The 14,484-nt window shown below is 47.0% G+C and overlaps 1 protein-coding gene across 1 annotated transcript in view; it reads left to right on the top strand.

Annotated features, from left to right (window-relative positions):
• Positions 1-12,057, top strand: part of LOC8053757 (CCR4-NOT transcription complex subunit 3) — a 45,326-nt gene extending 33,269 nt beyond the window's left edge. Inside the window, exons 14-16 of the mRNA XM_029993883.4 lie at positions 4,158-4,287; positions 8,638-8,763; positions 9,578-12,057. Of these exons, the coding sequence (XP_029849743.3) occupies positions 4,158-4,287; positions 8,638-8,763; positions 9,578-9,676 (355 nt within the window). The 3' untranslated portion in view covers positions 9,677-12,057. The remainder of the gene's footprint in view (positions 1-4,157; positions 4,288-8,637; positions 8,764-9,577) is intronic.
• The last annotated feature ends 2,427 nt before the right edge of the window (positions 12,058-14,484 follow it).

Genomic DNA, 14,484 nt, shown 5'->3' with positions numbered 1-14,484 from the left:
TTATTATCATTTTGCTTTGTTTTTCGTTCCTTCGCGTCGCCAGTCGCCATTTTGCGCTCGTGGATTTGCGCCTCTAATCTCGTTCGAACAATGCTGGCTTGGACGTCATGGCCCCATTTGTTCTTCTGCTACTCGACCGTAACGCTAGAAAAGAAGGCAGCGATTCTCAAGCTAACAGAAAGCTGTCGAACGGAAACGGAGGCGTAACCTAAAACAAGGCACGCAGGCGTAACCTGAACCAAGGCACTATTTATGGCTTTTTTAAGCCCACTTGGAAGTAATAAAGGCAAGTTTTTCAATCTGCTGATTTTTCGGACTGCTCTATTATTCGGACGTTTTTTTCGGTCCCAGCGAAGTCCGAATAATCGGTCGGCGACTATACCGCAGAACGCGAATCCATCCCTGGACAGTGTGAAGATGGCTGCGGCTATTGCCATCTACAATTGGGGAAGGAGGGCAACCAAGTGCTTTAATGCTGCAAGCTTGGGCTATGCCACCGGTGACTGCCTCGTGTGCCAGAGCATCGAAAAGGACGGCCTTCGGTTGCGCAAGGTGAACGCCGCACACCGGAGCAGCAGCAGCACAAAGGAGAGTTTCTTCAAGCGACACAAGGCAGCCTCGGACAGCTCTAGGGCGCTGTCCAGTGCCAAACAGAACAAGGGTCTCTTTTAGGGCCTAACAAAATCGCATCCGTAGAGTTAAGTTCTTGCTGACACCTCCCGTTGTCCAAGGTTGTCGATTCGTCACTTTACAAGCAATTTTTTAGCAGTTTGGTCATCCTTTACAATTTTTTGTAATGTTCCTATGAACAGATTATTACACTTTTTGTCTTAATTTGTTTAGACAGAACTACACTACTTCTTGTTACAATTCTTGCATAGAGTTCTTTGTGTAATTTTCTGCAGTCGATGTAAAAAAGAAAAGGATTTTCTCAACATTTCATTAATTCCTCTCATCTTTCGTGTTTTTAAGGCGAAAGCCTTACTTGTCCCGTTGAGCGAAAAAGCATTGAAAAAGCCTATAAAAACACGATTGCGCGCCATGCGCTGCTGAATGGGCGACCATACTTGTCCCATTACCTTGGCGTCATCCTTGCTGTCGTCCTAGAACTCATCCTGGACCTCTAGGACGACCGCATCTTGTCACAATATGTGAAAAGCAAGTGGCGTTGGCGTTGTGCCCTAGAGATGGCCATAAAAAAATGCCATCCATCGTCATCAGCATCATGTCATCGTACGTCACCGGCGTGATATCACCGCCGGAGTGCCGTGTGCAAAAAATGCGCTTTGGACTTCATCTCTCCTCGTTGTGTGCTTCGTGCGATGGACTGTGAGGGACTGTGTCTACATCTATGGCCTTGACATCGGCACCAGCATCTACATCTACGGTGGCTTCCCCCGGCAAACGTGGCCACCCTCGCAAATAAGCAACAGCCTCCTTAAGTGTTCTCCTCTAGGCTTCGTTCTCGACGTTGTCCTTTATGTTGTCCTAGAAGTCTTCCTAGACTTCGTTTTTGATGTCGTCCTAGAGGTCATCCTAGACATCCTCCTAGACAATGTCCTAGACGTCATTCTTGACGTCGTTCTCTAGGCATTGTTCTCGCCGTCGTCCTAGGGGTCGTCCTTGACTGGCTTTCGCCTTCCTACATGTAAGCGTGTACTCGTGTAATTTTGTTTTGTAATGTTCCCCTGAACAGAATATGTACCTTTTTATCTCAATTTATTCAAGAAGGGGGCTACCCTACATTGTGGTAGCAATTACTATATGGGATTTCTTATACAATTTTCTGCCTCTAGTGTCAAAACTTCAGCAGCCATTCTTTCAGCTTCCTGGTTTTTGTCAATACGCTTAACCTTTATGGGGCCTTTCATGGACTTTTTATTACGGGATATGGATGAATATTATAGTGTTAAATTCAGGAAGAGCTGAACTATGGGAGTAAAGCTATTTGTTAATGGCTGAGGGCATCCTACCAAATTTTATAGGTGATAATGTGACGTCATTAAGGTTTGTATTTCACATAATTAGATTATTTAATCAGATGAACTAGCTTTACAGAAATATACATAGCTGGATGGTTTCATCTCAAATCGGGTAGGCTAAAAGAATCTAATTTCTAATTTTGCCCCCCAAAAAAAAAATATATATTTCGGGGGCATTTCTCAAATGAAGGAGGGCGCAAACCTGCCCAGATTTTTTGTTCTCGAGTTGAAGCGTAGAAGCCGCAGTGGCAGAAACTAGTGTTTTCGCCTGCCGTCGGAGGTCGCGTGTTTGACACCCTCTGCTGACGCTAGTGTTTTTTCTACACCCTTTTAACTTTTCCCGCTCATTTAATAGGTACTATAAAGATACCTTGATGTATTCAAATATTTTTAGGAATTTGATTGTTTTCTAAAAAAAATGTCGAATTCGTCCCTCCGGTCGCTTTTTGATCAACTTTGACAGGTAATTGCTTTGTACTTCAGGTAAATTTTCTTTCTTTGGCTCTACAGAAAGCCCAAAGCAAGCCCATTATAGATATGATAATATCATTATGATCTGTAGACTAGCCGCTCCGCTACCTTCACGTAAACGTTGTAGGAAATAACAAATGTTGAAAGTTTGAAGTCGATTTTCTCAAAAACCCCATTTTTGTAAATTTTTATTTTTTAAATTCTTTTAGAAATATTAGTCGGCTACAAGAAAAAACGATCTAGAAATGTAATACTGTGGTTGTATGTCCTCTATTTGAGCCGCAATGACGTGAAATGTGTGAACATTTGTTATTGCAACCGCGTCGGTGATGACAACAAAAGACTTGGTTCTGGTTTGAAATAAATCGTTTTTCGGGAATAAACTGTTTCGGAAATGTGAGTTAGTTTTCTCATTGCCATTTAAAGTTACAAAACACGTTCGCAGCGCGTATTCACGTGTCTAAATAGTGCAAGAAAAATAAAAATCAATGATGATGATGGCAAATCACAGCGATTGGTTGCTGCGTGTGAACGCGGGTGGTCCGTATCGCTGGTGTTGCTGCGTCGAGTTTCCGGGAGAAATTGCCCCATCCGAAGCGGGCCTAAACAGTGCTATAGTGGCTGCGTGTTAAAGTGTCTGCGAAACGGTGAAAAACGTTGTTGTAGGGCTCCCGCAGTAATGCCGCATCTCGTGCTGCTTAAGGGGAGACACTGCCCAGAAAAACAAAATTCTGCAAAAAAAGTTGATTTTGAAAAAAGGACATATTTACATCCACCAACATCTAGAGAGTATTCCCAAAAAATTTAATTAATTTTCAGTGCATAGTTAATTTTTTTATAAATTATTTTCTGTCCGCCAAAGCTAAAGAAAAGGTAGTGTTTGGAGCACTTTGAATGCATTTTTCTCCGTTCCACTTTTTGGTATAATTTCCCTTTTAGTCAATCTATCGTTTGATAATTGCAAAACAGGGAAGGCTCATTCTTCCCTTTTCCTGACTCAAATTTAATGACGAATGCGGCTATGGAACTTTTTTGTCACTTTATGGATGTCTTTTATAGAAAGTGTTGACATTTTGTTGAAGACACAGAAGTCCAAAGAGTTGACCAATTTTGCAGAAGAGAAAATTTATAGAAATAAATGACTTTTTTAAAAAAAAATGTTCCATAGCCGCACCCTCTAGGCATTCTGCTACATAGCTAGCAAATAAAAATCTTGAATATCGTGATAGTTTTCTGATGATAAATTAACTAAACAGTGTAGGCGTGTTGTTGATAGAAGCTACTCTTAATTTCCTTCTCATATAACCGACAAACCTGAAATTTTGTTATACACCCTCTAGCATAACCACCAGCCTACCCTGTAAATTTCATTAATTTTAAGACAAGGGTTCAAAAGTTGACCCCCCTAGGGGGTGTGTCCCCTTAAAAGAAATTCTGGCCGCCGTTTTAAGTTTACAATATTTTTGGGGCAAAATACAGACACCATAGCCAGGCGAAACGGTCGAAGCCGCCTCCCACGCGAATTTCAGCACAGCTTGTTCTCATACTTTCACTCGAAGCCTTTGGCTTGTGCCCTTTTGCCGTTTCCACGCCTACGCTGTCCAGAGTTTGGATGTCCCCTGAGAGTTGACGTTACTCGCGTAGCTTGCAATCGGACCGTCCCCTGATGTGTGTGTGCCCCCCTTCCCCCCCGGTGCCTTCCAGACCGTACCTGCCGAGGAACCCGAGCCTGGTGCCCAACTTCTACCCGCAGAGCCTGCCCCACTGCGACACGGTGGACTTCTTCCAGAAGCTCTCCACCGAGACACTCTTTTTTGTATTCTACTATATGGAGGTGAGCCTCTTCCGTCTGCCACCCCCGTCCCGTACAAGCAGAACGTGGGCTAGTTCAGTCGTCAAAAGGATCGTGACACAATTTGTGGAGAAGGAAAGCGATTGGCAGTACGGTAGAGCTTCTTTATTGTGAAGGCTGGCGTAGAGCAAAGGTGTGGAAATGGCGCAACAATGCTCAAGTTTGCCAGTGATGGCGATACTGGCGTACGGGTTACCAGCGTTTTCAAGATACAGTCAACCGCCTTTGTAACGAACGGCTCTATTATGAAAGCGCCGGTTTAACAAAGAATAAAGCGCTGTTCACATATATCTGAATTATCCGCATCCAGAAAGTCAGTCGGCGATGGTATTCATAAGCTTCTTAATTCGATTTTCGTGTAGTTCATACATTTTTGTTCTCGCGGCCCCGTTGAGTGCCCTTCTTTCCGAGTACCAATGCACTGCAAAGAAGAGACGCCCGCAAAGCTTGTTTCCACGGGTGTTGCTTCTCCGCAGTGCACCGATGCTCGGTGAGAAGCGCACTCATGGGGGCTCAAGTGGGCACCATGAGCTCGGAAAACGGGCACCACACGAAAATTTCCATAGCAACTTGCGCGGACGCTGTGACGTGTCAGCATGGCATAGGTCCATGTCACAGCGTCGATGCAAGTCGCTATAAAAATTACCGCGCGGTGCCCATCTTTATCACCCACGAGTCCCCTGCTTGTCGGCCATTAGACAACTTCTCGGCCTGATAAACAAATTTAATATTGTTTTAAGTTGTCATGTGCTCTCTAAACTGTCCACGATAAAGAACATTTTTGAGGGATAAATAAATTTTTTGTGCATCTCACAATTGTTTCATGTGTGGCATATACCTGCTTATGATTAGCGGGCCTATGTAGAGGAAAACATATCTGCTTAGTTTTCATAGCGATTTGCATGGACGTCGTGACATGGACCTAGGTATATGCCATGCCGACACATCACAGCGTCCGCGCAAGTTGCTATGGAAATTTTCGCGTGGTGCCCGCTCATATGGCAAATCATCTTTTTGTTTTGCATTATATTTAGATGAATTTCTGACAATTCCAATGAAACTCGTGGCTTCCTGGATTTTGAATTAATTACAGTCTACTGTATTCAGATAATTCAGTTAAGTTTGCTGTGTGGAAGTTTGGACAGAGGGAAATTAGTTCGCAGCAAGGAATAAACTTTGCCAGTGGCGGCACTGGCAATATGACCGCTAGTCTGGCTACTTAAAATTTCGTCACGCAGTGGTGACTACCGTAATTACCCGATTCTAACGCGCACATTTTTTCGAGAAAAATACAGCTAGAAATGGCATGCACGTTACAGTCGGATACGAAACCAAAACAAAAACCGAAATCACGGTACTGGCAGTCTCACTGTCATCGCTATTACAAGATGGCGGCGTAGCCTCTGTGCCCTCTGCACAACAGTTCAACAGACATGGTCTTGTGGTCATCGTGGTCGCAATCTCTTGAATTTCGCAACCTGAGGAGCTGCTCTAGCGATTTGCTTTGTTGTCAGTTGTCAGCGTCGTCGAGACAGACAACTCATACTTGCGGAGCTGAAATAGGCGCTGCACCAGCTAAGGCACGGCGTTCTCATTACGAGGCCGTCCTTAAGAAGAAAGTTTGTTTATTTGCCGAGACGAACGGCAAGACAGCCGCTTCGTACACCTTTGGTGTGCCCGAAACTTGTGTTCGTGACTGGCGAGAGCAAAGAGAAAAGATCTTCGCAAGCAAGTCGACCCGGAAAGGATTCAGTGGGCCACGGTGTGGTTCTCTTGGGGGCCACTGCCTTTGGGAGTACCACGTTCGCGGCGAGACGCTCTACCGCGAAGCGGGTTCGTGCTCGCGTGGCATGCTGCTCGTTGAGCGCAGAGACACCAGTCACGTTGGTAACGGTGATAAACTGTTTATTAACAACGAACAAACAACAAGAACACAGCGGCTATAAGCTGGTGAACGCCGTCGGTGTGGGGATCGCCCACGGCCGAATGGTCGTTCACAAAGATACAAAGGACGGGGTAAACGCTCACCGGTGCGCCGGATGGTTCTCCGTTGTCGCCGCCGCCGAATCCCAGGAAGAAGAGAGAAACGAGATCCTGCTGTCCGCTGGTTTTAAGATAACGGCGGGGCGAAGTGGCCAATCAAGGTGCGACACGTCGATCTCCTTTGTGCGGGGGTTCGTTACGGAAATCGCCCCAAAGGGGGAGAGGAGGAAGTCACTCACAGTGGTAAGCAGCGCCACCTCTCGCTACGCCAGCGCGGCCGCCACGGCGCGCCAAAACACTGACGCGACAGAATGTTGAGGGATCACAATCCCCACAACGGACAGGACGGTTTCCCGGCGTCGAAGATGCCCTGGCCGACTACGTGAAGGAGCTGAGAATCGACCAGATGCCGGTGACAACTGAGATAGTGAAAATCAAGGGTCTCGGACTAGCTCGCCACCAAGGCATACCCAGAAGCACCTTCAAGGCCAGCAGAAACTGGATAACAAAGTTCATGAAAAGGAAAAGGTTTTCTCTTCGGAGGCGGGCTGGAATCTGCCAGAAGCTGCCTGAAGCTTACGAAGAGAATCTTGTAGCCTTCCAACGGTTTGTAATATCAGTGCACCAGAAGCATGGGTATCTGCTGGGACAAATCGGAAATGCAGACCAGACACCGATGACCTCGACATGCCCGCCAACACTACAGTGGAGGTGAAGGGAGCTAAACAAGTTTGTGTGCTGTCCTCTGGACACCAGAAGACGTGGGTGACGACAATGCTCTGTTGCACTGCGGACGGACACAAGTTGCCTCAACATTTGATCTTTAAGCGGTAGACGCTTCCGAAAGAGGTGACATTTCCCCGAAACGTCATTGTGCGACCCAACGAAAAAGGGTGGATGGGCGCCAATCTGGTCATCGATTGGATAAACTGTGTGTGACGGGAAAGGCCCGGCGCCGACCTAGGAGTGCGTGCGATGCTTGTTCTCGACGCATTCAAGTGCCACCTCGACCAGTGCGTGAAGGATAAACTTGCCGCATGCAACACTGACCTTGTCGTCATCCCAGGCGGCATGACCTCCCAGCTTCAGCCACTGGATGTGTGCCTCAACAAACCCGTGAAGGACCGGGTGCGGGTACTCTACAAGTGTCTGATTAATGGCCCTCACACGTTCACGCCCGCCAAAAGACTGAAGCGCGTGTCTCTAGAAGAGATGGCTGGATGACTTTCCGAGGCGTGGAGCACAATCCCATCTGCTATGGTTGAGTGCTCGTTCAAGAAGTGTGGAATTTCGAACGCGATGGACGGCACCGAGGACGACATGCTGTGGCACGTGGAGAGCGACAGAGAGCTGTCCGAGAGTGAGGACGAGTGATATGCTTACGAGCACAGTGCTTACATGTAAATAAACTTTGCTTGTTCTTTGTGCACAAACAGCGATTTTTTTTTGCGCATGAAAACCAGGTGCGCGTTAAAATCGTAGGCACATTAGAATCGGGTAATTACGGTATGTGAACATCTTCCAATACTATTTTCATTCAGGAAAACTGAAAAAAAAAAAAAAAAAAAGTGGTCATTGAGCTTAAGATGCCTGGATTCTGCAGTGTGAGGTTTTTCCCCATGTGCTCCGAGCTGCTACGCGCTAGCAGACTCGATTACTGTTCCCCCTTTTGATACCAAGTCGATTGTCAACATACGAAGCCTCGTTTCTGATGTCGCTCATAGTATATTCCGCGCTATACCCTCAAATGGCGCGCAATTACGATAATACGCGATAGTATAGATTCGGTTTTGCGGGATCTATTTTTCGCGCTCAACTACTACAACGAAGTTTGCTGTATTGGAGGAATTTTCCCAGCCCCGCAAAATTTGTTATAAAGGAGTTTGACTGTACAAGCTTGCTGGGTCAGAGGACTGAGGTCTTGCTGTTGCTAGCATGATGGTTCCGCTTAAAACAGCAGAAACATGTAGCGCATTCAGTCATATTGGAGTGCCTTGCAGGCATTCTTTTGTGCTGCCTGTGAAAGTGCAAGTTCGTGCGAGGTTGCTCCGAACCTCCGACCAGTTGAATGAGCCGCAACGCATGTCGGCTGCTTGCCGGTGGCCAATGAGTACCCGACGTATGTTGTCATGGGTTTGCTGACGGGTTGCCGGTATATCGGTTTTGTCAATGGCTGCCAATGTAACGCCGGTTGGTAGTTTATCTTCGCATTGTTGGTCGACTGTGCATTGATATGTTAGGGTGGCTTTCGTGTAGTTTTCAACTGAGGTGCTATGGTTTGAGGCCAAGTGAAATGTTTTGGTCGCCGGTGGGGCATGGCGAACTGACCGTCTGCCTTCTTGCCTGCAGGGATCAAAGGCGCAGTACCTGGCAGCGAAGGCCTTAAAGAAGCAGTCGTGGAGGTTCCACACAAAGTACATGATGTGGTTCCAGAGGCACGAGGAGCCCAAGACCATCACGGACGAGTACGAACAGGTGACCACCCAGGTGTCTCTGCTCTAGGAATGGCTGGTGGGCTAAGAGGCATTGCAGCATTTGAAAAAAAAAACACCTAAACTACAAAAAGAAAAAGTGTGTGGTTAAGGCATTCATGGGACCAAATGAACTTCCCCTGAAGAGAAAAATATTTAGCACAATGTTTATGCCACCAGGTTCGATTGTGTGATTCCCACACATGCTTCTGTTTCGGGATTGACGTCTCAAAATGAAGGTGTTTCGGATTTGCTCCTAACTGAAGCGAGTCTTGATGTTTGTCTTCCTCGCGGAAAGTAAATTTCTTGAAGGCACAGTTTAGGCAAGGTTGCTCCGCAGCTCCAACCAGTTGCTTAACGAGCCGCAACATGGGTCGGCAACTGGCCGGTGGCCGACAGGTAGCCGGCATACAAAGCGATTCGGTATTTGCCGACCAGTTGGTACTTCAGCAGAAAAAGATTTTCTTCCGAATTTATTGTTCTCTGAATGTTGCTTGGGGAATTGAATTTTTCTTGGTGTTTCACCACCTCTAAGTGAACCTATTGGGCCTGGAAGGTCAGAGTCCTCTGCCACCCGTGTATCGAAGTGTTCGCTGGACTGCAACAGTGTGTCGTCGGACGTAGCAAAAGTTTTTGTAAATTGACCTTAGTATTTTCCTTGTGGGAAATTGGCTCCATTTTGTGTTCCTCCAGTTTGGCAGGTGGCCTCCGAGGGCCGTCTTCCAAACTGCGTGCTGTCTGCGTTTGCGGGTTTCTCGGTTGCATTTTGGGGGTCAAACGCTGACCGTCGCATTTTCGTCGTCTTTCTCGCTGTGCAGGGGACGTACATCTACTTCGACTACGAGAAGTGGAGTCAAAGGCGCAAGGAGGGCTTCACGTTCGAGTATAGGTACTTAGAAGACAGAGATCTGAACTGAGTGGGCGTGGTTGGGTCGCTGCCGTTTTTGCCTCTCTCCGAGGAGGGTCGTCGTCGCTCTTCAGTTCGTTTCTTTTTTTCGTCTCGGTCCGACACTTCCGTTGATTTTTTTTTTCTTCGCGGGAACCACAATTGGCGGAGGCGACTGAGAACCGAAATCTGCCATTCGACCCATCGTCGTCCTCGTCGCTTCAGCGTCACGGCAAACTGAGAAGACGAGAAGACCTCCGCCCTCAAAAAAGCAGCAGAGAGAGAGAAAAAAAAAAAAAGAAAAGACATCATCACGCCGCCATGCTTCGCGTGTTGTACAAAGCATCAGAAACAAGACATGGGAGGGAGCGAAGAAAAATATTAGTTTTGGATTTTCGACGCCGACCGGCCGAAAGCGTAGCCCCGTTGCTGCCGCGAACGTCGTGCCATTTAGTCACGGTCGTGGCGGGCCGATCTTGCGGATAGCCCGCGAGACTAGCCCACCGGATTAATCCTGGAAGCAAAAGCGAGAGAGCGCCGGAAATGCGGGCATCTAGACGTCGTCGTCGTCGCCGCCGCCGCCGCAGTTGCCTCCGTTTCTTACTGCCTCCATTTTTCGACTGAGCGTTTTTTTTTCTCGTTCTTTTTTTGTGTGTTTTCGTTTTTTGTAGATGTTATTCTTTCGTTGTAGTAGTGGTCGTTGTCTGGGTCGCGCGCCATCACACATACATGCACATGTGTACATACATGAGGATGATGAAATGGGAGAGATGTATAAAAGAAAATCAATCGTCCCTCTCGCCGTTTTCGCGAAGGGAGGCCCCTTGTGGCGGCGGCGGCGGGTGTCGACGGTCTGTCTCGTGCGTCGTTTGGGAGGCTTCCTTGCTCCGTAACCTTCACAGGGAAAGTCGTAATTTTCGCGGGGAGTTCCGTAATTTTCTCAGGAGTTCCCGCACTTCTCATTATTTTCACAATTCCTGCCGACTCGGGCCTAAGACCCATGCCGGAGCAGCCCAGTCATTACTTGCAGTAACCCAACACGACTTCTAACTTCCCGGTTACACTGCGGTTACTCCAAGGGGAGGGGGAGACTAAAATGGCCTATAAAATCTCCGTAAAGGGTGTCAGCGGGCCAAGGAGCTATTACTATTGGGAAGGGTGTAAAACGAGAGTTCACGAAACCAGTGTTTTCAAATTGCGTGGTGATTATTCCGTTGCAGCGCGCATCGGTTATCTTGTCAGTTCAGGCGTTGGCGAGGTGCGTTTCGGTTTCGTCGGCGTGCCGGAGGTGGAACGCCCGGGATTGCTAGAAATTTGAGAGGGTTAAGTGTAAATAATGTGCGTGGTCATGTATATATATATATTATACACGTGTGATGATATATATATCGAGAGTTGCGATTCGGAGGCGGCACCAGTGGAACGCTTCTCGGCAAATCTGCGGTTTGAGCGACTTTTCACTTTTGTTCGGAGGGTGGGAAAGGGACCTGGTTTCTTGTTAACGACCGACGGCAGCGTCATATTTTGTTTGAATTACGTCGTAGTTTCCCAGACAAAACAGTGCTTTAGATTTCATTGTTTAATTTGTTTCCAGTGCCTTATTATTTCTGGGAGGAGGGACTTTACGGTTTCGATAACTATTCTCGTGAACGAGCCGTTCGCATTTTTTTTTTTGGCACTTATTTTCAGCTGGAATGGTACCAGTACATTGAAAAATTTATGTATTTTGTTATTCGCTTTAATTTTTTAGACCTTGTAGGGGAGCTTGCATTTTGTGGAAAGTGTTCAGTACGCCCTCTGCCGAGACGCGTTCTTCGAGCCGCCGCACCTGAAAAACCCCGGTTTCCGGCACGTCACGACGGACTGGAACTCCGCCGCTCGCAACGTCTGCGGTCGTACCTGCAATAATCCTTTTTGTTCGGTTCCATTTGAGAGGGGGGGGGTCGTCGTCAGTACGGCCAATAAAAATTTGCAGAGGGTTTTTTAGAGACGGCAGGGTGGCACGTGGCTACAGCTTTTTCGGCGCAAAGTTGGCACATAGCCGGCCGTGTGTCGGCCTATAGCCGGCATTCGGTCGGCATTTGACCGGCTGTTGGTCGGCTCTTTGTATCTTGTTTTCCTGGGTTGCGGTTCATCGACCCAAGGAGCGAGTTGTCCATTCTGCCAAAAGGAAGACTGCGAGAAGAAAGAAGCCAGGAAGTGGAGGGAGAAGGAAGGAAGGAATGGGGAGGGAGAGGAAAACGGACCACAAGGTTGGATCTCTTCTTGCGGGAGGGGGCACGTGTACATATTTTCCCGAGGACGGAGGGGGGGACGGAACCCTCCGAAGTTTGGACTTTAAAAGTCCCGCCGCCACCGCAAAGTGGAAGAAGCAAAAATAAAAAGAAAACTTTTCCGTTCGTGAAGACCCAATGCGTGTCTTGCCCGCCAGGGCCACATTGTCCTTTCTTTCACCCTGCAAACTTTTTTTTTCTTTTGCTCGGGCATGCCATAGCTATAGAATAAGCTATGCCTACACTATCGACGCTCCATTTCCCCCATTGTTTCGTGGGTGTTGTTATCTTGTTGCCCGGTGCAGATCGGGTGTAATCGGCCATAGTTGCAGTTAAAAAAGGCAACTTTCTGAGCTTTAACTATAGCGTCGGCAAGTTTTGGGCAGTAATGTTTTTGCTCTGCAAGCGACTGTTTTAACGTTTCTGGCAACAGAAAAGCCTTTCCTGCGATTTTGGATGACTGGCAACGATGTGTTTAAAGGGACGGGTTTCCTTGCTCTGAAATGTAGCTTGTTCAGTAGCTCTGGAGCATACATTTTTGAGACATAAACTTCAAATCAGCTTGCACACCTCACGAACCAAAGGGGGCCACCGAAATTTCTTGGACGTACTTGGTGTCGTGAGCAAGCTTGGCTAACCCACAACCATTTACACTACTCACACTTTTATGAAAGCTGCAAGTTTCATCTTTTATTTATTTTTCCTTAAGGGCCCCGTGGGGCATTACATAAAAGGGGGAAGCTGGTGGGGTAATGCAGAACATATAAACACAAAAATAGAACAAAAACCAAAAAAAAGTAGATGTAAGATCAATTGTCGCTGTATTGCATTTACTTGTTAAAATTTATTGGATATGTGGAATCGCTGATTGGCAAAGAGTGAATGGGTCAGTAATGATTTCTTCAGGAATAGAGTTTGAGATAGTTATAGCACGAGCAAAGATTGACATATTAAAGGCTAGCGTTTTGCCCGTTATGCGTTTGATGCAATGGCTGTGATTGAGGGGTGACGAGATTTCTGTCGGGGCGTGATATCGGGGAGTCTGATAGGTTGGTGCTGGTGTGGTAAAATTTATGTAGGGGACATAATTGAGAGATTACTCTGCGGTCAGAGAGCAATGGAAGTTCGAGAGTAAGTTTAAACTGCGTCACACTGGTGTCGCGGGAGAATGCTGATGAAATGAATCGGGGCTGCACGATTTTGAATTCCTTCCAGACTCGCTGCTGTAAGCTTGTGATGGATGCCAGATGGACGAGGCATACTCGAGCTCGGGGCAGACGGGTGTAGTGTACGCTAGTTGCTTTAGGTGAGAAGGTGCCGATTTTGGATTCCGCTTTAAGTAGCCGAGTCTGTGAAGCATCAGCAGTAGTGACATCGATATGTTGAATCCAAGAAAGTGGAAGTTAGGTGGATACTGAGGTACTTGTATGAGGGAGTAGAGCCAATTTAGATGCCGTCAAGCAAGTATGAGTAAGAAAGAGTAGATTTTTTCCGCGTGGATGATACAGGTTCGCACTTTTAGTAAAGAGGCATAAGCCATTGATTGCACCAAGTGTTAATTCATGTTAGATCCCTCTGCAGGGTGATATGATCCGAGCAGTTTTGCGAGTGGACGGTAAACAGCACAATCGTCTGCGAACATATATGAGAAATAGGAGTGGGGTATTACCTCTTCTAACTGCGGCCGACATCCAACAATCCCGAAGATTATTGGGTATCGAGTACGTCGCCATGTTGTGTGTCTAATGCACCATGTTTTTCTACAGTGAAGCTGTTTATGGCTAGGGTTCCGTGGATTTTTCGTGTGTAGCGACTAAACACACTGCGCTTGCACTGGTGCACGCCTTTTCCATATAAAAGATTCAAAGTAAATAACCAAAATAAAGCGTTGACGAACGCACAGGCAAGATGCCATTTGTTTTAGGCTTTTGCGTTAAAACAGTTAGTGCAACGCCATTCCCTGGATTATCTTTGAGGCTTGGGTAATTTAGTAATAGGTCTGTTTAGTAGAGTAGTTTTCAATAGGCACTATTTTCAAGATCAGTAGACTCTCGGGTAAATAATAAAGGCTTTTCGAAGATTTGCCGCTGTGCGACCCCCCCGTCGGCCACGTCTACGCTTGCACCGCTCTCTCTGTCGTCGTTTCAAGCGCTTGCGTGCCTAGTTTCCTTCCGCTATCCCAGGGTGGCGGTCCCGTTGCGCGTGTCTACTTTCTACCAGGTGGTATTCCTGTCGCGCGTGTAGTTTTCTCCGACTCTTCGGGGTGGGTCTGTGTCGTGTGCTAAACAGCTTCGCTGGTCATCCATCGTGACAAAGTAAAATGGCTCATGATTTTTTTTAGGCAACCACAAGTTTTGTAGGTGAAGGGTACAGAGAAATTGGTTTAACTGCTTGTTTACATGAGCATTATTATGCAGCGAAAGCACATCATCCACATTTGTGCTTGTAGTGTTGCACAAGCTTGTCATGTCAGCAGAGCGGAATATGTGATGTTACCATATCTGTTGTCGGATGGTGTGGTAGAGCGGGGTCGAAGCGAAAAGGGGCATGTTACACAGGTAGAACA

The sequence above is a fragment of the Ixodes scapularis genome, unplaced genomic scaffold (assembly GCF_016920785.2).
Source record: "Ixodes scapularis isolate PalLabHiFi unplaced genomic scaffold, ASM1692078v2 PGA_scaffold6__148_contigs__length_123643588, whole genome shotgun sequence".
NCBI classification, from domain to species: Eukaryota; Metazoa; Arthropoda; class Arachnida; order Ixodida; family Ixodidae; genus Ixodes; species Ixodes scapularis.
The sequence above is the reverse complement of the archived record's forward strand: the minus strand, read 5'-3'. Positions and strand labels throughout refer to the sequence as shown.